General features: G+C 42.1%; 1 protein-coding gene across 1 annotated transcript in view; it reads left to right on the plus strand.

Moving 5' to 3' along the window:
• The first annotated feature begins 19,353 nt into the window (after positions 1-19,353).
• FAM117B (family with sequence similarity 117 member B) overlaps positions 19,354-26,619 on the plus strand; it is a 73,924-nt gene continuing 66,658 nt past the window's right edge. Inside the window, exon 1 of the mRNA XM_070770295.1 lies at positions 19,354-20,092. Within this exon, the coding sequence (XP_070626396.1) occupies positions 19,492-20,092 (601 nt within the window). The 5' untranslated portion in view covers positions 19,354-19,491. The remainder of the gene's footprint in view (positions 20,093-26,619) is intronic.

Here is a 26,619-nt window from a genome sequence, read left to right on the forward strand (position 1 = left end):
ATGGACATGAATTTTAGCAAACTCTGGGAGACAATGAAGGACAGGGAAGCCTGGAGTGCTGCATTCCATGAGATCGCAGAGTCGGACACAACTGATCAACAACAGCCTTCGTTTTGCAGATGGGAAACAGACACCCAGAGGTTAAATGACTTTTCAAAGCTAGTTAGTGGCAGAAATAGAGGCAGGAGAATGCATATCCCCCTTGCTCCCAGTTTGCTACTAAACACTCCAAGGCCACTGAGAAGACTGCTTCCGCTTTAGGTTATACTGTTTCATTTTGATTTTTTCCTTTTTCTTCTTTCTTTCTCTCTTCACATGCTTTATCCCACTACTCGTACAAGAGATCAACAGGCAAATCAGAGAATTTAGAACTTTTTATAAAAATCACGGCTGTTGTGTTGTGGCCCAGTGTGGTGGAGGTGGAGCTTTCTCTTTCTGGAAAGGTTTTGTATTTACTCATGTTCTCTGGGCCATAGTTGAATGTGGGAGCCTTGCCCAGGTGCAAGCATCTTTATTGTTCAGTAGAGGTGCCTTGCCCTGGAATGTCAGGAGACCTGAGCTCTCACCTTGACTTTGTCACACTTTTGTGGCTGTGGGAAAGTTAATGTTCCTCTCTAGGCCTCAGTTCCTCCTTTAAAAAGCATGAACTTGTACTATGTAAACTCTAAAATCCTATGAGTTTACCTGTTTCCACTTCTGAATTAGGAAGAATTAAAACTGTTTTCTATTTTTAAAGTAAAAGCCACACCTAAGCTCCATGGAATTTGATCACCCTTACATTTTTGTGTGAGTGTTGACAGGCCTTCTCTGCTCTGCTTGGTATAACTGGAATGATTTAATTTTCATTTCAGAGGTTTCAATTATTGGCTTCCATTTGTCATTCTACCAAGGAAGTAATTGGCACAATGGTTAAAGGTGATCTATGACTCAGTTCTTTTGGGTCCTGTTTCAAGTGTTACTTTGAAAATCTCTAGACCTCCTCCCCTTTATCTGTTACTCATCCGGAGTTGGAAGATATCCATGGAACCTATCTTCTTTTTCTTCTTGTGCAATTGGGAGAGAGGGCATAGGGTCTCTTTAGGATCAGGGATCCAGGGAGATGCCTGGAAGGGGGAACATTTTCTCTAAGTAGATGGAGGGAAAGCTGCCAGGTTGCTGACTCTGCTATAGCAGGTGATAAGGAGTTAGTTGCAACCTGACTCCTCTCCCCGCTGTGGGGTTACTGACTTTGTGTTGTCTCAGCAAAGTCCCCTAGACATGTCATGGCAGCCTATCCCTTGCCTTCTTCTGCCTACACACCCAGGAATGGAGAATCAAGAGATCAGCTTTCTGGCTGCTATTGAAAGGATGCCCTGTTTTTCAGAGGCAAGTGGCCTGCCTTACAGTGAAAATTGTCCTGATGTGCAGAGCTGCAGAACGCATAGTTACGATACCTGCACTTAAAGGAACATGAGACCCAGTGTCACATTACTTTGTTTGCCTCTAACAGAACTTTCTTTTTTCATCGACTGTTTCACACCATTCATCACTCAACAGCATTTATGAAGCACTTCCTTTAAGCCTGAAGGAAAGGTTGGAAAGGAAGAAAAACCATAATTTCTGGCCTTGAGGACCAGAAACTTGCTGAGGAGAGACTTGAGAATGCATAAAAACATGAAGTACTACACAAACAAATACAAATTAACATAATGCAGAGTATTTCCAGACAGATTTAGGAGTTAATTGGCAAGTTCAAACTTGGGGGGAGTTAATCAGAGAAGGCTTCTTAGAAGAAGACTTCCCTGCAAATGTAATTGACTATACTAACATACTTACCAAAGAACCCAGGGACGGTTTTCCAATGTTTAAATGATTAAAGAAAGAGTCATATTCCAGAGAACACAAAAGTTGCAAACATGGCAAGCTGTGTGGAAAGGGTTGAATAGACCGAGAATGAGGAAGCGAAACAAGATTTTGTAGAAATATACCTGAAGGCCGAGTTGAAGAATTTGGATCTGATAAAATTTGTGATAGAGAGCCTCTGGAGATTCTTAAGCATGGTAATGGTGTATGAAATTGTCTGAGGAAGATTAATCTTCCTCCTGTGTATAAACTAGCATGGAAAAGCTAGTAGAGGTGCTCAGATTAGAGTTGCAGCTATGAAAATGAAGGAGAGGTGACCTGGAGGCATAAGATGGACCAGTGAACAGAGCTTAACCATCACTTGAACAATTATCAGGACCACCCCTCCCCTCACTGAGTGCTTTCTCTGTGCCTGTCACAAGGTAACAGCTTGTTATGTGAATTAATGTGTTTAAACTTCAACAGAACTGTTTGAGAAGAAATTAAATAACCTGCTCCAGATCATACAACTATAAGCAAGGAACCAGAGTTTATATCCAGGCACTCTGGCTCCAAAGCCACTTAACAACTAGGCTACATCTCTGAATTCAAAAAAAGTTAGGAAGAAACTTACCCTACCGCCATGGTTGAGAGTATGACCTCTAGATTCAGATTCCCTGGGATTTCTGCCTATGGCTAGTAAGTGCGACTAGCCACAAATGCCTAAACAATCCACTTAAAAGTCTACCTTTCCTTTTCCTTATCTATAAAAAGAGATAATAGCACCCAAGTATAGGGTTGCTATAAAGTATAAATGTGCTATAGTGTGTGCTGTACTCAATCCAGTTCCTGACACATTGTGAGTGTTCAATAAAGGTTAACTATCAATAAAATGGTTTTTATTACCCCATGTTTTAGAACCTGGCAGGACAGTACTATAATTGCCAGAATAAGAAAAGGGAGACATTTGGTTACTTTCCACACACAAGTCCTTTGCTCTTGAGTTACAGAATATTTAGGGATCAGTAGAAATCATGCTGAGGGCAGTGAAGAGAAATTGAAAGATGTTCCAAAGAGAAGAATTAACTGAAAATGCCAGTCATTCAGAGCATTGGAGAAAAACCATATAGAAGTGAGAGAAAGGGAGGGAGGCTAAGACTTTGGTTGGTGTGGAGCCTCTGTTTTGTGGGCAGGAAGGAGTGGGATTGCTGCTTTATTAACTTACATATTGAGTGTGAATTTAACTTCCCTTTTGGTTTCTGCTTTTTTATCCTCACTGTTAATAGATGATGCCCATATTAAGAAGGAATCCATGCTGCAACTCTCTTTCAAAACTCTGAGTACTTAAAGGGAGTTACGAGTGGGTTTTAAAAGACATTGCTTTAAAATATATATATATATTTTATATATACACACACACACACACACACACAATGAAGAGAACATGATAGGCAATTGTCATTGTTCATAGGTCAGAGCTGCTAGTTCTCTACCAGCTTTTCTCTCTAGAGAGATCTCTAAGGAGAAAGGTCTTTGTGCCCCATGTAATGAGTACTTGGGAGCTGAGTCAAACAAGCAGTCTGATTTTAGTTCTCTAAAGACCAAGTCTGGGCAGGCCTATGCTTTCACTACATGGGAGGGGTAAGTGATTAAGTTTATTCACCTGTGAACTGCCTAAGTCATCTCACAGGGTACCATGGCTCAATTAATTCTCCCAGCTGACTGGAGACACATGCATGGGGGGCTAAGCGACTCCCCACTGAATCTAACAGGAAGCAGTGATTTGGCACTCTGCTGTTTGGATTCGCTCTGTATTCTGGCATGACTAAGTGATACTGAGAAAAGATAGTGAGTGGTAATCATTGGTGAAATTAGTGACCTAAAATCACCCATCCACAAATATTTATTGACAATGATGAGTATAGAACACAGTACTAGTACCTAGTAAAATCTCACATTTTGTTGACTCCAAACCAGTGCTTGGACTGTACATTTGCCAATATACAGCTTTCAACTGCATTTCTTTCAGGAAAGTTCAACTGTATCTATAAAGTAAAAGCTTAGGTAAGAAGGAGTGATTAGGTACAATGTAGACTGACTATTTTCTCTCTTCTGTTTCCCTCTGTTAAGAAATCCAGCTCCAGTTCAGCAATGGTACAGTGACGATTACATAGCAATGATTGGTAGCCTGTGAGCTCATGTTGAATGCTTGTTATAGAATTTGAAAGGGCAAAGCATATTTTGTGTACCAGCCCTCAACTATCTCCATCAAGTTGTCACCATAGAGACAGAAAATGTAAAGGCTTCCTTACAGTCATTTGAGAAGGGAAATGTCTATTTCTGGCTGAGACTTGGCCTCTCCAGGGTAGAGTTTGTGAAGAATTTCTTACTGTCTGCCATGCAGTGAAGAATTTAAGACAAAATATGGAGCAACTTTATGGGGTAAGATGATCAGCAATTTTAAAAAAGGAAAAACCTACTTTGATTACCATAGAGGTAGATCCTACAGGTCAGTTATGACCTGGATGTAATTTAGCTACTTTAGAAGCTAGGGTTAGGGTTAGCTACTTTAGAAGTAGCTAAATTGGGCTTCTCAGGTGGTGCTAGTGGTAAAGAACCTGCCTGCCAATGCAGGAGACATAAGAGATGCGAGTGCAATCCCTGGGTCGTGAAGATCCCCTGGAGAAGGGCATGGCAAGCCCACGCCAGTATTCTTGCCTGGAGAATCCCATGGACAGAGGAGCCTGGAGGGCTACAGTCCATAGGGTCGCACAGAGTCAGACACAACTGAAATGACTTAGCACGCATGCACTTTAGAAGTAACTTATCTTCATGTTCTGTGGCCTGCCTCTTTCTGGAGTGTGGCTGAATAGTTTCTTGCCCTAATTATTCTTGTAACTTACAGAGCAATCACTGCCCTGAGATAGATCTCCCACAAATAATTAAGTCATAAACTCAAATATCAGTTACCAAAGATCATCTATCTGGTTTAAACAGTTTTTTTAACTGCTACTTCCTTAGGTCCTTATAGATAAATAAGACCAAGTACCTCTTTATAAGTTTCCATTTTTGCCTCTATTGCAAATGGCCTTTATGGAGAATCTAATTTTGTTTTCTAGAAAGGTGAGAAATTCTAATCTTTCAAATAGCCTGTATTAGCACTAATTCTGAAGCCAAGTAGGACCCATGGAAAAAAAGAATGTATTTCAGTCTATTTTACCTCTTGGAATGTTAATTCCATAAGAAAAGCATTTTATTAAATTCTGCTGACATTTAAAACTTATAAAATGCATTTACTTTGTTCTTTTAAACCACATTAAACTTTTTTCTTTGGATGCTTCTAAAATTGCATTGGAATCTATCAAATTTTAAAATGCATACCCGTAGATACCACAATTTCACCTCAAGGAATTTTTTCCAGAAAAATATTTCCATTAAATAAAAGTCTATTCTGAACTTGAAACTACTCAGCCTAGTTTCTGCACTTGGCTCCAAGAATACCAGACAAGATATTGGTGGATTCTCTTTTGAAAAAATGTATCATCTCAAGAGAAATTATGTTTGGGGGCTCTACAAATGAAGCAGGTGGATTCCTGCTTCATGACCCTGAAGTAAAGCCCACCAACAGACAAGCACTACTGGAGTACACAGAGCTACCAATCAGCTATTATGTGAAAGTCACTTGACCTTTAAGGATTGCCTCCATCATGACAGGCACATTCCAAAACAAAAGGATTTAGAGGAAAAAAGAGACAATGCAGGAAAATAAATTATATCCACAAAACATGAATAAACAATGGAATGCTATAAAAAAGCAGGAATGATCAGAGAATAAAGGGAGCTTTTGGAAATGAAAAATATAGTGACTGAAGTAAGAAATCTGTAGAAGGGTTGGGAGATGAAGACAAGGAAATTTCCCAGGAGGTAGATCCAAGAGATGAGATAGAAAATAGAAGAGAACATTAGAGGGTTAGTCCAGGAAGTTCAATAATTCTTGGAAAATGGAAAGAGAGAGATTGAGAGCGGATTGTAGCAGTCGGAGTCCAAACAGCAAACCCAATTGACCCTACATGGTTCTGATGAAGTCATTTTTATAAATGGACTCCTTATGAAATGTGAGAAGGAAGGATTAAGGGAAAACAAGGGTGGTATAATGTCAAGGTTCTTCCCAAGTGGTGCTAGTGGTAAAGAACCTGCTTGCCAATTCAGGAGACCTAAGAGATGCGGGTTCTATTCCTGCGTTGGGAAGATCCCCCTGGAGGAGGGCATGGCTATCCACTCTAATATTCTTGCCTGGAGAATCCCAAGGACGGAGGAGCCTGTAGGGTTGCAAAGGGTTGGACATGACTGAAGCAACTTAGCATTGCACACATGCATAGTGTCCAGAGACTAGCAACAGTGAGAAGCTGTTACACTCCCACGGCTAAAGGGATGAGGTTGGAGGAGGTGGTATACACAGAGCCCAGCGAGAACTGTAGCCAAGGAAGTAGGCCTTCCTAGCAGGAAGAAATGTACCCAAGAAATGTGGCTCCACTTCAGGGATTCATAAGCAGGGAAGAATTACTCTGACTTCTCTCTTTGTGATCTGATCTCACATTGGCCAAGCCTAACCAGAAACCAGTTGATACAGTCTATAGTGTACAGGAGTCATTCTCTCAGAGCAGGACAGGACTAGCATATGAAAGGAAATAATTTACTGAAGAATAATACTGTAACAATTTCCCTTCTGAAAACCATCCGGTGACCATCCCAGAGAATGTGACCAAAAAAAAAAAAAAAAAAGCCCAGCAAAAGCACGGAATAATGAAATTTCACAACCCCATTAATAAAGAAAAGATCTTAAAAGCTTCCACAGAGGAAAAAACAGATCTTATATAAAGGATCAGAAATCACAATGGTGCTAGGTTGGATCAACACTGAATGCTGTATGACAATGGAGCTATGTCTTCAACTTTCTGAGGAAACATTCTTTCCAAGCCAAATCTTCATTAATTGTAAGGATGGAAAAAAGACTTTGGCAAACATGCAATGTCTCAGAAATTTACCCTCTAGACACTCTTTCTTAAGAAGCTATCACACACACAAAAAAGGAATGAACAAGCAAAGAAATAAAAACAGAAGTTTCCTGGGTTAAGGGAACATGTTGCATAGCCAAGAAGTGAAGGGAAATCCCAGGCTGACAGCTATGCAGAAATCCTAGAATATTTCTAGGATTTAAACATAGCAGGAGAGAAGAAGCTTCCCTTAAGGCATCTTTAAGGAAAAAGACAAACTACTAATCATTTTCAGAGAGATTTAACAATTCTTTGGAGGATTTGGGAAGGGCAATGAAATCAAATGACCATTTAAGAAAATCAGCCTTCTAAAGCTATTTGACTTCTTAATTTGTGTATATATATAACTAAGATCATGGCATCTGGTCCCATCATTTCATGGCAAATAGATGGGGAAACAGTGACAGATTTTATTTTGGGGGGCTCCAAAATCACTGCAGATGGTGTCTGCAGCCATGACGCTTACTGCTTGGAAGAAAAGTTATGACCAACCTAGACAGCATATTAAAAAGCAGAGACATTACTTTGCCAACAAAGGTCCATCTAGTCAAAGCTAAGGTTTTTCCAGTGGTCACGTATGGATGTGAGAGTTGGACTGTGAAGAAGGCTGAGCGCCGAAGAATTGATGCTTTTGAACTGTGGTGTTGGAGAAGACTCTTGAGAGTCCCTTGGACTGCGAGGAGATCCAACCAGTCCATCCTAAAGGAAATCAGTCCTGACTTTTCATTGGAAGGACTGATGTTGAAGCTGAAACTCCAATACTTTGGCTACCTGATGCGAAAAGCCGACTCATTTGAAAAGACTCTGATGTTGGTAAAGATTGAAGGTGAGAGGAGAAGGGAAGACAGAGGATGAGATGGTTGGATGGCATCACCGATTCAATGGGCGTGAGTTTGGGTAAATTCTGGGAGTTGGTGATGGACAGGGAGGCCTGGCGTGCTGCAGTCCATGGGGTTGCAAAGAGTCGGAGACGACTGAATGACTAAACTGAACTGATTGCATTTATACAACATTAAATTTAAAATACCCTCACAAGAATGCAAAGTATAAGTGCAAAGATATCATTCCACCATTGTATGATATATCAAAAAGTTGAAAATAAATGAAATGTCCATTAGTGAAAGATTGGTTAAATTATGGTGCTGCCAAATGATAGAATACTATGTACCCTTGAAAAGGAATGAAAAAGAATCCAGATGTATACTGAGCAAAAAGATGTCCAGGTTATATGTGTAAGGGAAAAAAAGAAACAGATCTCAAAATTTGTATCCAAGATGTGACTCTATTTTTTAAAGTAAAAAACTTCTTCTATAAATTACTTTATACATAGAAAAACGAAAGTCTGAGGAACTGTGGATTTTTATTTCCTAATTAAAAATTTTGGTGTTGAATTGTTGTTCATACTGAGGATGGACTTCATGTACTAAGAAAAATCAACACAGATGAATTTTTAGTTTTATTTATTTTCATTTTTATTAAACACAGTTGATTTTTAATGTTGTGCTATCTCTGCTGTACAGCAAAGTGACTCAGTTATACACATATAGATGCTCTTTTTTTTGTATCCTTTTTCATTATGGTTTATCACAGCGTACTGAATATAGTTCCCTGTGCTATACAGTACAACCTTATTGCCTATCCATCCTATATATAATAGTTTCAGATTAATTTTTAATAAGATTACTTTGGAGCTTAGAAATCAGTTTTTCTATACTTTCAGTTATCACGATTCATTCATCAAAATACTGTGTTTGGTACTAAAAGACAGAGATGAATAAAATATCTTCCTTCAATTTTATCACAGTCTAGTGGAAAGGTTTTTAAATTGCCTAGTGCTTTAGGGATGGAGTAAATGTTTGCTCTGAATTTCATTTCAAAATATATTTAAATATTAAAACACCTATAATAAAATCAATTAATTTAGTATAATAAATATAGCTGTGTAGCTATCAGCACTGAATTTTTCCTGTTATTTCTGAGCATATATTTGAATTTATTGTAAACATGTCATTACTTAGAAAGATGTAGCTTCAGGCTCCCCTGGTGGCTCAGTAGTAAAGAATTTGCCTGCCAATACAGGAGACACAGGTTCAATCCCTGATTCAGGAAGATCCCACATGCCTCGGAGCAACTAAGCCTGTGCACCACAACTACTGAGCCTGCGCTCTAGAACTCGGGAACCCCAGCTGCTGAGCCCACACGCCACAGCTACTGTGGCACACTCACCCTAGAGCCCATGCTCTGCGACAAGAGAAGCCCGCACACCACAACTAGGGAGGAGCTCCAGTTCACAGCAACTACAGAAAAGCCTGTGCAGCAATGAAGACCCAATACAGCCAAAAATAAAATAAAACAGTTTTTAAAAAAGATTGTAGCTTTATATTGGTCTTTTAAAAAATCTAATCTGCATAAATGTGCTTATATAATAATTGCAATGAGACTATGCAACCACAGCATATATGTACTGAACATGACTAAATACACAGCAAAGTTCAAGTTCATCTGCTTGATGGGCATTCTTATGTGCCATAACAGATAAATGTATAACAGGTAGGGTAGATAGGATTTTGCAGATCCTTAAAGTTTTATAAAGTTTTCATTGTTTGACTTTTGTAGTAAAGCATGTGAGTGGTGGTTGGCTATTTTTGTGAATCAATGTGTAAATCATTTTATTATGAACACTTTGAAATAGATACAAACTGAACAATACAGTAATCAACAACTCTACATTTATTGCCCAGCTTTAACAGCTATAGTCTGCCATTCTTACTTCATCCAAACCTCCATCTGTTCCCTACTTGATTATTATTTTTTCTAATAAACATTTAATTATTCCTTTTTATCTGAATCTGTCCAGTTGAAGAACAATTAAAAGAACACTGTTACCATTTGTAATTCCCTATCTTTGTTAATCAGGATTTCCTCAATGTTACTCAGTCAAAACAAAATAGAGAACTATTTTGGATAGTGAAGACTACAATTAAAAAAAAAAGAAAAAGAAAAAAAAGAGACTTTCCTGGTGGTCCAGTGGCTAAGATTCTGGGTTCCCAATGCAGGGGCCCTGAGTTCGATTCCTGGTCAGGGAGCTAGATCCCACATGCTGCAACTCAGAGTTTGTGTGCTGCAACTAAGACCCAGCACAGCTAAATAAATAAGTTAAAAAAAAAAAAAAGATAAAGACTGCAATTATCATTTATAAATCCTAATTTCAAACCTGAGTGTTTACCAAAATAATCTGGTTTTGAGAATTTTTTATATTAATTTTTTTGCTAAAATTAACACATAAAGATGCTTTAAAGGCTTCAAATATAGTACAAAGAGTACACATAAAAAAGAACATTTTCAAAAAAAAAAAAGAACATTTTCCTCCTACCCCTACCCCTCTTAGTTCCTCTTTTCAAAGGCCAGTTTCTTGGGAGAATTTCCAGAAATATTCTATGCATGCACACACAAGCATGTGTGTAACTATAATCCTTAAAGAGAAAAGCGTTATTGGCAGTGTACACTGTTCTATACCATACCTTTGTTCATTAATGTTTCTTCTAATACACAGATCAAAGAGTTTCTGAAAAGACACAAAACTGCTGGTATAATGGGAACCATATCTCTGACAGCACAAGATCAAGGAACAAAGAGAGGAGGGAGTGAATACCTAGCTTTTGGGAAATGAAAAAGGCCATATGATGTTTTAGCTGAATCTTGACGGAAAGGCTCACATGGCAGAGAAGTACAAGAAGCTTTTTTAAAAAAATAATTTTATTTATTTAGTTAGTTATTTCTGGTTGTGCTGGATCTTTATAGCTGTGTGGGCTTTTTTCTGGCTGCTGTGAGCTGCTCTCCAGTTGTGGTGTGCAGGCTTCTCATTGCAGTGGCTTCTCTTGTGGCGCACAGACTCTAGGGCATGCAGGCTACAGTAGTTGGGGCTCCCGGGCTCTAGAGCACATGCTCAGTATTTGTGGAGCATGGGCTTAGTTGTTCCAAGGCATGTGGGATCTTCCCGGATCAGGGATCAAACCTGTGTTTACTGCATTGGCAGGTGGATTCTTTACTGCTGAGCAACCAGGGAAGCCCTAGAAGATTGTTTTAAGTAGTAATACTCACTGTTCCAAACCTGATTCCTTGGTTTTTCTTTTTTCTTTCTTCACAGCAAATGTGAATTAGTAGGTACAAAAGGCCCATCTAGTCAAGGCTATGGTTTTTCCAGTGCTCATGCATGGATGTGAGAGCTGGACTATAAAGAAAGCTGAGCACCGAAGAATTGATGCTTCTGTGGTGTTGGAGAAGACTCTTGAGAGTCCCTTGGACAGCAAGGAGATCCAACCAGTCCATCCTAAAGGAGATCAGTCCTGGGTGTTCATTGGAAGGACTGATGTTGAAGCTGAAACTCCAATATTTTGGCCACCTGATGTGAAGAGCTGACTCATTTGAAAAGACCCTGATGTTGGGAAAGATTGAAGGCAGGAGAAGTGGATGACAGAGGATGAGATGGTTGGATGGCATCACCAACTCAATGCACATGAGCTGGGGTAAACTCCGGGAGTTGGTGATGGACAGGGAGGCTTGGCGTGCTGCGGTTCATGGGATCACAAACTGTCAGACACGACTGAGCGACTACACTGAACTGAACTGAACTACCCAGAGCAGCTGCTAGTCGGTTGAAAGTCATCCCTGCTATGTTGAAAGAATGCTGAAATTTGAGTCAAAAGACCTGGGTTCTGGTTTTAAGGAAGCACGTAATTTCTGTAATTTTCTATAATTTCTGTAATGGGGATACCACATTACTTAAATTTGTCACCAGGTTTTGAGACTGTCTACTGAACTAGAGTAACATCCTATGGTGAGAGCAGATTAGATTGTCTTTGGAGTCTAAGACTCATAGGTATGAAAAGACTGTTTTGAAGCTGTGAATGGATAGTTGCAAAATCATTTATTTCATTCACAGGACATTATTGAGCACCTGCTGTATGCTGGACACTGTCCTAAGTGTGAGGATATAAGAGTGAACAACACAGACGGGAGCTTAAGTAGTTTTGAGCATTTATTATGTGCCAGGCTCTGTGCTAAGGCTGAGAAGTAGTGGTTAATTCTTTAGTTGTCTCGTTTGCTCACATGGCTACAAATAATATCTACATATGAAAACTCCCAAATTTACACTTCCAGGACTAATGTTTCTGAACTTGACTTTCATATATACAATGCCTTTTTTTTTTTTTTTTTACAATGCCTTTTTGATGTTGTTGTTTAGTCACTAAGTCATGTCCGACTCTTTTGTGACACCACAGACTGTATCCTGCCAGGCTCCTCTGTCCATGAGTTTTCCCAGGCAAACTCCCAGGAGTGGGTTGTCGCTTCCTTCTCCAGGGGATCTTCCCAGCAGGGATTGAACTTGTGTCTCCTGCATTGTAGGGTAGGTTATTTATCACTGAGCCACAAGGGAAGCCCGTTCACCTTTTTGATGACTCCTTTTAAATAAAATTCATAAGAAACTCAATACATCCAAACCTAGACTGATTTTGATCCCAAAGTTGTTTGTCCCTCCTCTTGTCCCTATCTCTGTAAACAGACCACCATCCACCAAGGTGTTCAAGCTGGAGACGTGGGGGCCTTGCCTGACAGCTCCTCTCCCTGACCTCCCACCTGCAAGACAAATTAGTTCTACCTAGAAGGCAGATCTTGACACCATCTGCTGTTTGTCCCCCTGCAACCCTCCTTGCTTAGACTTCTTGCAATAGGTGCTCTACTATTTTCCCTGCTTCCTCTTGCTACCTTACAAGCCCTTCTCTATACAGTGGCCAGAATGGATTCCCAGTGTGAAAGCAACAGCTACAGTACTGGTAACAAACACAAAACACAACAAGTAAACAAAACTAAAAATATAAGTATTCTTCATTCCCACTCCTTTCTGGGAAGATTCTTACCCCTGGGCCTGGGGCTTCTGTTGTGTTGATGAGGGTAAATTGGTAGAGATAAAGAACTGATGAGATCAGAAAGGACAGATTGATTTACATGAGCAAGAGCAGGAGGTTATTCAAGGATCAAGAATGGTCTCTTAAAAGGTTAGAGAAGGAGGTCAAGGAAAGAAGAGTCAGGTCCAGGTCTGGTCTAGTTTGGGGGTCAAATTTAAAGAGAAGTGCAATTGCAGACTGTTGTGCTGTGATAGGTAGAACTTAAGAGAAATAGATAGATCAAGATTTTTAAAAAGTACTGTTTACTGAGACTCATACACAGAAATTTCCCTTTTGTGCTTATTTCATAAACTTCTATAAACATTGCTTTTCATTTTTATTTTTGGTACTTGCTGTTTCTTTTGAATGAGACAGGCTATGGTGATATAAGCAATGAGTGGGCTCAGCTTTATTCAAAATCCTTTACCAGGGCCTAAAGGATGGCACATTCTTATTTTAGGTCCTATCTTAAATGTCATCTTTTCAGAATGTCCTGTGCATCTGTCTTAGCTGGCTTTCCATTGTTGTTCTCTTTCATGGCCCTCTGTGGTTTAGTTCATAGAACTTTGTAATTGATAATTTATTCATGTGTGTGCGCACGCACGTCTGTGTTGTTCATTGTCTCTTTCCAGCAGATGTACGTCTAAGAGGACAAGGAGTTTGTGGCTTTGTTCACTGCTGTAGAGCCAATGCCTCTCTCAGTGCTCTGCACATAGAAGGCTGCAAATGAACACTTGTTAAGTGAACAGACAAGCTCTTGTAGAGCTTAAAATTTTGAGAAGACAGATACTGAACAGATGATCACGTTATGACGACCGCAACAGGGAAGTATGATATTACTGTTAACCTGGAGAGGATAATTTATGTAGGGAGCAAGTCAATCCAGGCCTCCCTGATATAAAAATGGGTTAGGAGTTGGCCAAATGACTAGAGTGAGGATTGTTTCAGGCAGAGGAAATAACACGTGTGAAAGCCTCAGGATACTCTATAGAGTATGGAATATTGGGGAGAATCAAAGAAGACCACTATGGCTAAAGCCTAGAGAGGAAGAGGCGGGCACATGTGAATACTTGCTAACCCTCAGGATTGGGAGCTTCGTCCTAAGGAAATGAAAATCTTCAGGCAGCAGAGTGAGATGATTAAGTTTGTGTTGTTTTTTTCTTTTAATTTTTATTTATTTACTCTTGGCTGCATGCAGGCTTTCTCTAGTTGTGATGAGCAGGGACTACTCTTCATTGTGGTGCTTGGACTTCTCATTGCGGTGGCTTCGCTTGTGGCAGAGGACGGGCTCTATGTGTGTGGGTTTCAGTAGTTGCGCCACATGGGCTCCGTAGTTGCAGCTTACAGGCTTAGTTGCTCTGCAGCATATGGGATCTTCCAGACCAGGGATCAAACCTGTGTCCCCTGCATTGGCAAGCAGATTCTTAATCACTGGACTACTAGGGGAAGTCCTAAGTCTGTGTTTTTAAAATACCACTAGCTGTGTGGGGAATGGATTACAGGTGGGGAATGGATTACAGGTGAGAAATAGAGCGCATGGAGGAGGGAGGAGCTTGGAGGAGGCCAGGGCAGAGATGATCTTGGTTAGAGTGGCTACGTAGGAGCACAGGCCAGAGAAGATAGAGGCTTGGCTAGAGAAGCTGGCAAGTTTGCAGAATAATGGTAGATCCATAAGAGATTTAGAAGCCAGAGTAGTTAAGATACGGTGGGTCACTGGACTTACTGTAAGAGAGCTGGAGGACCAAGATGATTTCTGAAGTTTTGATTTAGATGACTGAGTGGTACCATTGACAGGGATAAGTGAAAACTGGAAGAAGAGCCAGTTGTTTGTGGGTAAGTGGTGGGAGAATGATGAATTCAGCTGTGGACACAATTTGAGGCACGTGTGAGATACAAGGTGTGAGGTTGAGCAGACAGGGAAAAGATGGCAATATAATGGTCAGCCGGAGTCTGTGTACACATGAATCTGTCTAGGAAGTGAGTGGAGTGAAGGGCTTAGTATGAAATCCTGAGATCCTCTCACCATTTTAAGGATCAGGTTGAGAAGGAGCCAGCAAAGTGACCAAGGAATAGTCAGAGGGTAAAAGTAACACTGCACTGTGTGGTGCTATGGAAGGCCTTGAGGAAATGGCCTAAGACAAAGTTTCAGTGAATTAGCAGTCAAATTTTAAGTAGAGAACATCACTCAATAGTTTATGTTCTGATAATTCTTCCCTTTTGTTAGGAAATTGTATATCAACATTTCTTGGGGGAAAAAACACCTCCTTCACTCCCACCTTAAAATAACTATTTTCATATAAGTATTTTATCTTCCAGTATTTATTTATAATGCATAAACATTTTTGCATGGCTGTAGCTAAAATGAATGCATAAATTTTTTCCATTTGAAAGTGAAAGAAACTTAATGACTTCCTAATTGTCATTTTAGTGGCTGTGTAATGTTTCACTCAATAACATTTTAGAGATCTGTAAAGAGATATGGTCTAGACTATCAAAACTATAGGAAGAAAAAAAAATTACAGGATGATCAGCTTTTCTCACAACCCATCCTCCTTTACCATTAACAAGATCATTTACAATAGTTTAAAAACCATGGAAGCAAATGAGTCTATTGATAATCCTGTCTTCTGGAAATTAAATACCAATAAGCCTATTCAATGTATTGCTTCTTCAACTTCATACAGTTAACCTTGGAGAGAAAATGGAAAATTCAAATTATATCCTAAGAACAGGGTTAAACCACAGGGAGACATGTTTATTTCATCGAGTCTTGAAATACATGGACTGTGTTTGTAGATGAACTAGCAAACTGAATATCAGTGATGAGCTGGTTGGATGGCATCACCAACTCAATGGACATGAGTTTGAGCAAGCTCCAGGAGTTGGCAATGGACAGGGAAGCCTACTGTGCTGAAGCCCATGGGGTCGCAAAGAGTTGGACATGGCTGAACTGAACCTTGATGCATATCGTTTTGAATCTTTATCAACAGATAATGTAAGTCAAGGGCAAGAGTATATAATGCTTTTATGCATTGCCATCAAATCTTAAAAACAGAATGAAGAGTTCTCAGACATCCAAACAAGTATTTTTTTTAATAATATAAAATTCTATTATTGTAAAAAAACAACAAAAATAACAACATGCACATACTAATAGATAAACAGGTTTAACAGAGGTTTTTCTCCCAGGGTAGAACTATGGTTATTTTTTCTCTTTTTTCATCGGAGGATAGTTGCTTTACAATGTTGTGTTGGTTTCTGCCATACAACAATGTGAATCAGCCATTAAGCATACACATCTGCTTTCCCTCTTGAACCTCCCTCCCACCCCCTCTCCCCCATCCCATCCCATCCCTTTAGGTTGTTACAGAGCACTGGGTTGAGTTCCGATTATATAGCAACTATGTTTCAATGCTACACTCTCAATTTGTCACACCCTCTCCTTCCCTTACTGTGTCTAGAAGTCTTTCTCTGTGTCAGAGTCTCTATTCCTGCCTTGCAAATAGGTTCATCAGTACCATTTTTCTAGATTCCATATATATGTGTTAAGGTATGATATTTGTGTTTCTCTTTCTGACTTACTTCACTCTGTATATCAGGCGATTCATCCACCTCACTAGAACTGACTCGAATTCTTAGTTCCATCTTTTAATGAGACTATTTCTTGAAATACTCCTTAAAAATGACATCTTAAGTATCCAAGGGTTTTGTCAATTTTGGAACAGATGAATGGATAAAGAAGATTTTGTGTATACAATGGAATATTGCTCAGATAATGCCATTTGTAGCAACATGGATGGACCTAGAGATCATTCTAACTGAAGTAAATCAGAAAGACAAATACCACATGCTATCACTTGGTGCAGAATGTAAAATATGACACAAGTGAACACACCTACAAACCAGAAACAGACTCACAGACATATAGAACAGACTTGTGGTTACCAAGGGGGAAGAGAAGTGGGGGAGGGATGGATTGGGAATTTGGGATTAGCAGATGCAAACTATTACATATAGGATGGATAAACAAGAAGGTCTTTCTGTATAACACAGGGAACCATATTCAATATCCTGTGATAAACCATAATAGAAAAGAATATGAAAAAGAACACACACACAGTCATTTTGTTGTATAGCAGAAATTAATACAACATTGTAAATCAACAAAACTGCAGTAAAATTTTTTTAAAAAGTAATTGGTCAGGAAGTCTAAGACATTAGGGCTGTGGAACTCCCTCAGTTTAACTCAGTGAATATGCGTTGGGTTACAACTTTTCTTCCTGATAGTTCAGTTGGTAAAGAATCCACCTGCAATGCAGGAGACCATGGTTCAATTCCTGGGTCAGGAAGATCTGCTAGAGAAGAGATAGGCTACCCACCAGTATTCTTGGGCTTCCCTTGTGGCTTAGCTGGTAAAGAATCTGCCTGCAATGTAGGAGACCTAGGTTCCATCCCTGGGTTAGGAAGATACCCTGGAAAAGGTAAAGGCTACCCTCTCCAGTATTCTGGCCTGGAGAATTCCATGGATTGTATAGTCCAGGGGGTTGCAAAGAGTCGGACACAACTGAGCAACTTTCACTTTACTACTCTGCATAGGACAAAGTACCAGATACAGCTTCTAGGGTAGTCTTGTGGCTTATCTTCTCTCTTACTCATTATTTTAAGACTAGCTTTAGCTGTCTGCATTGGTGTTTGCAACTTCCTTCTCCTTGTCTAGGGAGAAGTTGCTTTTGTCTTCATTCCAGGTTATTGGGATGAGTAGTGATGTTAGGTCTATCTAGAGCACCAGCCAATTTAAGGAAGGTCCTAGAATAAGGGCCTGGGGCCTTTCTTTCTGGTAGGGAAGAGGGGAGGAATGCGTGATAAGGAGAGACATGGGCCTCTGAATCACATGGAGACTCAAAGTACTGAGTACTTTGCACCAGGAAGTGAAGTGAAGTGAAGTTGCTCAGTCATGTCCGACTCTTTGCGACTCCATGGACTGTAGCCCACCAGGCTCCTCCATCCATTGAATTTTCTAGGCAAGAGTACTGGAGTGGGTTGCCATTTCCTTCTCCAGGGGACCTTCCCAACTCAGGGATCGAACCCGGGTCTCCTGCATTGCAGGGAGACACTTTACCGTCTGAGCCACCAGGGAATCCCTTGTATGCACCATACTCTCATTTAACTCTTGGTTGAAAATCACAATTGTATGAAAGAGATGGTATTGTTTAACTGCATTTTACAGATAAAGGAAAGTGGCTGGTGACTTATCCCAGCCACAGAGTATGTTGTGGATCTGGAATATGAATCTCTTTTCTAGGTCCTCAAAGGCTCTCCACCACAGTGTATAGGACCCAGCAGAATTTCAGGTCCAGAGCAAATCACACTGGGCCCTCCACTCCCATATTTTTACAGGATGAAATCTGTCTAGAATATTTATCTAATGAAGTAGTAAAGGGAAAACAGGTCATGCACAGGGAGTATATAGCTTGGGAAATGAGTATGTGGGGTATGGGTTCACTTTTTTTCTTTTTTTGTCTTGATGAAGAGCCTTTCAGGTTATTTGAGAACTAGTGTTACTGATTTCTTGCCCATTCTACAAAGACCTGTTTTCTCCACTAGACAAAAATACGAATGGCTGGTCCACTTCTGTCTCAAATAATGACTGTGAGGATAAAATAGGCCCTTTGAAAACTATGGCACTTAACAAACTTGTAAGGCAACAATCATCTTTCCAAGGTATCGGGGAACTCGGAAGTGGCTGATTGAAATAAATTCTTGATTACTTGAGATACAGGAGATGTAGCAATAGCATTTGGTTACTGGGCTTCGTTGATACAATCTAAAACAGCATTCAAACCAGCAGTTTTAATCTTTCTAAGATTTGGCTCTCTACAGAGCTTTAAAAAAAAGAGAAACAAGGTGTAAAATGCCAGTAACATTAAATTTCTTTTCCTTTGAGCCCTGTCAAGACGTTGATGGAATTAGGACAGAACAAAAAGATCAAGGGAAAAAAATGCCAGAAAGAGACTCAGGAACACAGACTGTGCCAGTAAATACTGAGTTAAGGAAATGAGTTGGGGGGAAAAGACTTGAGACATCCCTGGGGACCGCTCTGGTTCGGGGGCAATCCCTTTGGCAATATTCCAGAATCTGAGTCCCCAGGGCTCCCCCCAGTGGGAAGGAAAAGATTGCGCGTGGCCAGGCGCAGGCGTACGCGTGTACACTCACGTGTACACTCACACGCGCGCGCGCGCACACACTACACATACACACAGCCTGTTTCCTCCGCTCCCCCTCCCCCCGGGGGGGCGGGTCTCTTTCTCTTTAAAGAGCAGACGGTCTCCGCGCAAACCCAGGTTCTCTAAGGCCCCGGGGCCCGGGACCCGAGCTCCTCGCAGCCAATGGGCACGGTGGAGCGGCTCGAGCGCGGCTGACGCTGCACCAATGGGCGCTCGCGGGGGGCGGGGGCAGCGAAGGAGACACTATTGTTGATGAGGAGGAGCAGCGGCGGCGACGGCTGCACCACCTCGTTGCTGCCGGCCGCGGCCCGGGAGCCCCCAGCACCCCAGACTCCGGCTTCGTCACCCCGTCGCGGAGGCCTTCCCTCCAGCCTCGAGAATCCTCCCCCTGCCTTCTAACAACAAAACCACCCCACGTCTCGCCCAGTCACCAGGGAGGGGGGGACCATGTCCCAGCGGGTGAGGCGCAATGGGTCCCCCACGCCGGCCGGCTCCCTCGGGGGCAGTGCGGTCGCCACGGCCGGGGGATCCGGGAGCCGCCTGCAGCCCATGAGGGCGACGGTTCCGTTCCAGCTGAAGCAGCAGCAGCAACATGGCAGCCCCACGCGGAGCAACGGCGGCGGCGGCGGCGGCAACAACAACGGCGGCTGCTGTGGTGGCGCCTCAGGCCCCTCGGGCGGCGGCGGCAGCGGCGGGGCCCCGCGCACCGCCTCGCGCAGCACGAGCCCCACGCGGGGCGGCGGGAGTGCGGCCGCGCGCACCAGCCCCACGGTGGCCACGCAGACGGGCGCGTCCGCGACGTCCACGCGAGGCACCAGCCCCACGCGCGCCGCCGCGCCAGGGGCCCGCGGAAGCCCCCCACGGCCGCAGCCGCCGCCACCGCTACTGGGTACCGTGTCATCGCCCTGCTCGTCGCCCACCCACCTGTGGACTGGAGAGGTGAGCGCGGCCCCACCCCCAGCCCGCGTCCGGCACCGGAGGAGGTCCCCGGAGCACAGCCGAAGCTCCCCGGAGAGGAGGAGCCCGAGCGCCCCGGTTTGCAAAGCAGGTAGGTGCTGGGGGCTGCGCGAAGAGGGAAAGGCGGCGGCGGGAAGGGGTCCGGGGCGCGCGCCGCTACCGCGCGGGGACTGCGGCGCTACCGCGGTGCCGGGGTGGCCGTGGGCGGGGCTGGGGGCGGGACCTGGGCGGTGCGGCCCCGCCTTCCCCGGGCCAGCCCCGAGTCCCCTCCGCCGCTCCCGGCCGCCTCATTCATCCCTCCGTCCGCCTTGAGTTGGTCCTGGTCCGTGGAGATGCAGTCGCTAACCTTGTGCCTAAGCAGATGTGTTAATGATAAACCTGGGGTTCTGGCCGCCCGCTGTCTATCGCTTACCCTCTCTTGGGAGTGAGGCTAAGAGTAGTTTGTCACTTTAGTGACATGGTTGATGTTAGTATAGTGCATGTTTGTTGCTAAGCCTTTCTCTTTCACAAAACAGTGTCAGATTTGGGTAACTTGAGTGCACTAGCATAGCAGGTTTGGTTGGATCCCTGAAGAGACGTAAGGCTGGGAGTGTGTTAGCATTTCCTAAGACTAAGTGGGTAGCAAGAAGTGAGAAGTAAGTTAAGCAAGATTCCTTTGGAAGGTTTATGGGCTTTGAGGGTCTGGTATATTTCTGATATACTGATTTTGTGTTTAGGATATAAAACCATTTTTTTTTTTTTTTTTTAAGAACAAGATCTAAAGCTTTGTCTCCTTCTTGTTATTTTAGGGACCTAAAAATTGTTTTCGGAGAAGGCAATGGCAACCCACTCCAGTACTCTTGCCTGGAAAATCCCATGGACGGAGGAGCCTGGTAGGCTGCAGTCCATGGGTCGCTAAGAGTCGGTTATGACTGAGCGACTTCACTTTCACTTTTCACTTTCATGCATTGGAGAAGGAAATGGCAACCCACTCCAGTGTTCTTGCCTGGAGAATCCCAGGGACGGGGGAGCCTGGTGGGCTGCCATCTATGGGGTCGCACAGAGTCGGACACGACAGAAGTGACTTAGCATCAAAAATTGTTTTTCTCTAGACCTGGGAGCTTTTTTGGGAAAGGTCCTGAATGGAGCTGTTGAATTCCTCAGTAGTCATTCATAAGACAAATTCAGATTGTAGACATTGAAAGAGATAATATTTATCATCTGATTGTCTTTGTAGAATCTCCTGAAAAGAGGAGTGTGTGGTTTCTAGCTTGTGTTTTAATACTGCCAGCATCTACCGTTGTCTTACCCTGTTTGGGAAACTTGTTAGAATTTTTAGGCAGAATGGCTGATTATTTCAGGAAACGTAGTACAGTACTTCCTAACCAAATAAAAATGATAATGAAATGGTTTCAAGGGTTCATTCAGAATTGCAGGGAATGGGATGAATCTTTTCTACCATTTATTTTATCAAAGATTTTAGATGGTGGATACTTTGAGGGGAGAGAATTGTCCTGAAAAATGATTGATAGTGAAACAAGAGTACTGTTTTAAAACTTTCAAACATGCAAAATGCTTTATTCTAAACTTTGTTGAAGAAAAAATCCCTCTCCCTCAAATAATAGCTCTTATTTAGCTCCTACTTTGAGTGACTTACTTCCTGATTCTTACTTTAACTCTCACAGGGGATTTTGGAGAGCAAGCAGTGGAGTGGATATTTGAACTCTGATGAGTGGCACTCCAAAACCATGTCTTTTACATTGTATCAAGGAGGAAGCTTCATGGTGTGTAAGATAGTACAGGGGAAATATGTAGCACACCAAAAATGACATGTGCTTAGTTTTCCAAGCAGCTCTTAGAGGTATATGGTGAACATAATCTATTCAGTTTGCTTTCAACCTTCTGGAGCCGGTGTAATGTGGCAGGTGGAAAGAAAGGAGAACTACTTAGGTAGGCAGTTAAGATGGAGGAAGCAGGTGGTGATCTGATGGTCTGATAACAACATCTGACTACTCTCTGAACTATTTGACCCTTAAAAAGCAGCGACCTGATGAGAGCCGGGTTAAATTAAGTATTGGGAATGTGTGGAGGAAGGTGCTCTTTTCTTATCTTTCTAGAAGGGCTCTATTTTCCAGGATCTCAGACTCCCATATGCCCACTTTTCATGTTTCCCAAAGCTTCTTTATCTCAGATCTGTCATTTCATAGAGTATTCATGCTGTAAAATTGACTCTTTTCATTAGCCCTCTCCTCCCACCCTCCACCCCCCACCCCGCCCCACACACAAACAAAACAGAAAAATAAAACCTTTTTCTTCGAATGGAGCGCTCTCACTTGGGTGTGAAAAAGGGATACTGCTTGTTACTGAGTTATACCATCTGAGTATCTGATAGCTTCCTTCCCAGGAATGTGCTCTTGTTTTGCTCTGCTGCTGCTGCCGCTAAGTCGCTTCAGTCATGTCTGACTCTGTGCGACCCCATGAATCACAGCCCGCCAGGCTTCCCTGTCCATCACCAGCTCCTGGAGTTCACTCAAACTCATGTCCATTGAGTTGGTGATGCCATCCAGCCATCTCATCCTCTGTCGTCCCCTTCTCCTCCTGCCCCCAACCCCTCCCAGCATCAGGGTCTTTTCCAGTGAGTCAGCTCTTTGCATGAGGTGGCCAAAGTATTGGAGTTTCAGCTTTAGCATCAGTCCTTCCAGTGAACACCCAGGACTGATCTCCTTTAGGATGGACTGGTTGGATCTCCTTGCAGTCCAAGGGACTCTCAAGAGTCTTCTCCAACACCACAGTTCAAAAGCATCAGTTCTTCGGTGCTCAGCTTTCTTTCAGTCCAACTCTCACATCCGTACATGACCACTAGAAAAACCATAGCCTTGACTAGACGGACCTTTGTTGGCAAAGTAATATCTCTGCTTTTCAATATGCTATCTAGGTTGGTCATAACTTTCCTTCCAAGGAGTAAGTGTCTTTTAATTTCATGGCTGCAGTCACCATCTGCAGTGATTTTGGAGCCCCCCAAAATACTGTCCTCTTAGCACAAACTAAATCTGGAAGGAAAGGGATAAATCATGAGACTTCCTTTAAAATTTTTTTATTCCTTTTTTTTCCCCTCTGGACGCCCTACATGGCATGTGGGATCTCCCCTGACCAGGGATCCAACTCATGCTCCTTGCAGGGAACGTGTGAAATCTTTACCCCTGGGCCACCAGAGAAGTCCTTTATTATTTTTCACTGAAACATAGTTGATTTACAGAGTTTCAGGTGCACATCAGATACTCCCTTTTTGATTGAAGGAGATTACTGCTAGTATTCAGCTTCAGTGAAATGCAGACATCCTTATTGGTAGAGGCAAGGGTCTACCTTATTAAATAAACCTCATGTAACTCAAATTCTGGGGTCCATCTAGATCAGGCAGTCAGCTTGTAGGTGAGTTGGATGCCCTAATCTTTGTTAGGAATCCAGTCTGAAAGTCCCCTGTTTGAAGGTCTCAGGATCTTTTGAGGGGTGTCCCTATTCAGTCAGCTCCCTCCCCACTTGCTTTATTCCCCCAGGGTTACAGTTAATCATTGGCTAATTGAGAACTTCCTTCTCTTGAGGACTATAAGGTAATCCAAACACCTGTCCCTGACAGATAGCTTCAACTTCCCACCTTCAATGCCTGCCATTTCCAGGGCCAAGTGGTTTGTCATTAGAAGCTGAGATAGGCTTAGAGAAGATAACTAGGCAGCAGTGTTAACTGTAGATAAAATGGTGAAGAAGGTGAAGTTTTTGTTCCTTCCCTCCTTTTACCTGACTTTGTCTTACTCTGTATAATGTCAAACGGATGAATTACAAATAGAGAGGCGGCACAAAGAGGGCAGGAGCACAGGCTCTGGGTAGACATTCTGTCCTCTACCACTCAGAAGCCACATGATACAGGGAAGTGATTAACTTTCTATCCCTTAACTTTCTCATTTGTATTAATATAATCGGTGATGATATTTACTTCATATGGTAGTAAGGATTAAATGTAAGAAAAGTGAAAAATACCCAGCACAGTACCTCAGTATAAAAGTGAGCTGCTGTGTGTCATACTAGTTTTTGCTTCTGGTTGTAGTGGATATAGCATGAATTGCCACTGTAGGCTTAGTTTTCATGGTGGTATGACATTTCAAGTTGCCAAGAACATCCAGAACTGTTTGGAGTGCGATCTGTGGTTCATTTGTATCAGAATCATTTAGGGTCTTTGTTAAAAATGCAAGTTCCCAGGCCCTACCTACTCCAGATCTTGAAAGTACCTTGCACCTCTTTGATTTTGCTGAATTCTGTGTTTGAAAAACAGTTACTAGAAGCAAAAAAGGGAAATAGTTTGAAAACTCCTCTTTAGAGAAAAAGGCATTGGTACAGTATGTGTAAAAATTATTTTTGCAGTATGGCTCACTAATAGGTAGACAGCAAGTTGTGTTTTTGCTCATTTTTCCATTACTTTGGATGCATTTGTTGTGTATGAATATGGTTATTAATTGAGCTGGGAGTGTGGCAAGAGCAGCAATAAGAGATGGACTTCTCTGGACTAATAATAAGGAAGTAGTGAAAGGGAACTTAATATTGGTGCCATCTTAGACGTCTGCTTTCTAGTACTTTGTGAAATATGCAGCTTAGAGACTTAGGTGTTTCTAACCATTTGGAGGATTGCTGGTAATCTCACACTTTCAGGGGAATCCTTTTGGTTTTAATATCTGTATTTTACAAACATTGAAGATGAGGCAACTGGAACCTTATTATTAGTTCAGCATCTTGGCTAATAGAATTTATATTGAATTAAGTTCAATTCTATAATCTTTGAACTACTCTGTGTTAGTAACTGTGTGGTGTGCTTAGTCGCTCAGTTGTGTGCAACTCTTTGTGAACCCATGGACTATAGCCCACCAGGCTCCTCTGTCCATGGGGATTCTCCAGGCAAGAATACTGGAGTGGGTTGCCATGCCCTCTTCAACTGTGCAATACAGGAATGTAAAAGAGAACTCCAAAGACACAAACCAGCCTTGTAAGACAGGTTCCTAAGTATGTAATATGAGAGCTTTGGGTTCATAGAGAAGTGAGTAATTCTGTAGGGAGTGGGTATAGAAATTCAGAGGAGATGGATTTTGCTTTGAGTTGGAAAGAGAGGACCAGCATTTTACAGCTGGATCATAGAGGTGTGAACATATACATGTCATATTCAGTCCTATGTCTTAAAATGTAGAGTATAGGATGTGTGGGGAGGAAAGAGAGCAAGCAGTCGAAAAAGAGAGTAGGAAGGTAAGTTTACAGAATGGCCTGGAATAGAATGTGTGAATTCAAATGTATCCCATGCATAATACCATTGGAGCTAGACTGTCAGGTTCAAATCTTGGTATTACTGCTTACTTAGTAGCTGTTTAACTTTGGGCAAATTCACTTCACCTGTAAAAATGGGATACTAACTAATATTTAGTAATAAGTTGACCCTTGAACAAAGCAGGTTTGCATTGTCCTGGTCCATTTATACGTGAACTTTAAAAGTCTAAATCATGCTACAACATACCTGATCTGAGCTTGATTGAATCTGGACATGTGGAACTGTGGAACCAGATGGCCGACTCTAAAGTTATATTTGAATTTTCTTCTATGCAGAGAGTCAGTGGTCATAACCCCTTGTTATTCAAGGTCATTGTTGTTCAGTTGCTCATTCATGTTTGCCTCTTTGCAGCCCCATGGACTGCAGCACACCAGGCTTCCCTGTCCTTCACTGTCTCCCAGAGTTTGCTTAGATGCATGCTTATTGAGTCAGTGATGCCATCCAACCATCTAATCCTCTGTTGCTCCCTTCTCCTCCTGCCCTCAATCTTTCCGCATCAGGGACTTTTCTTTGCAGGTGAGTCAACTCTTTGCACCAGGTGGCCAAAGTATTGGAGCTTCAGCTTCAGCATGAGTCTTTCCAGTGAATATTCAGGGTTGATTTCCTTTAGGATTGACTGATTTGATCTTCTGTCCAAGGGACCCTCAGGAGTCTTCTCCAGAATCACAGTTCGAAAACATCAATTCTTTGGTGTTCAGCCTTCTTTATGGTTCAGCTCACACACCCGTACATGACTACTGGGAAAACCCATAGCTTTGACTAGATGGCCCTTTGTCAGCAAAGTGATATCTCTGCTTTTTTAATATGGTGTCTAGGTTTGTCGTAGCTTTTCTTCCAAGGAGCAAGCATCTTTTAATTTCATGGCTGCAGTCACTGTCTGCAGTGATTTTGGAGCCCAAGAAAATAAAGTCTGTCACTGTTTCCATTTTTTCCTCATCTATTTGCCATGAAGTGATGGGACTGATGCCATGATCTTAGTTTTTGAATGTTGAGTTAGCTGACTTTTCACTCTCTTCTTTCACTTTCATCAAGAGGCTCTTCAGTTTTTCTTCACTTTCTGCCATTAGGGTGTATCATCTACATGTCTGACGTTATTGATTTTTCTCCTGGCAATCTTGATTCCAGCTTCAGTTTTATCCAGCCTAGCATTTGTTAGAAGGACAAAATGTTTTGTAATTTCTGTGTAGGAATAATAAGGAATCTCTTGATATTAGCTATTTTCACATTATTTTTATCATCCTCATCATCCAGGGGTTTAGGCATTAAAAATAAATTGA

Source organism: Bos indicus, chromosome 2 (assembly GCF_029378745.1).
Source record: "Bos indicus isolate NIAB-ARS_2022 breed Sahiwal x Tharparkar chromosome 2, NIAB-ARS_B.indTharparkar_mat_pri_1.0, whole genome shotgun sequence".
Classification (NCBI taxonomy): Eukaryota; Metazoa; Chordata; class Mammalia; order Artiodactyla; family Bovidae; genus Bos; species Bos indicus.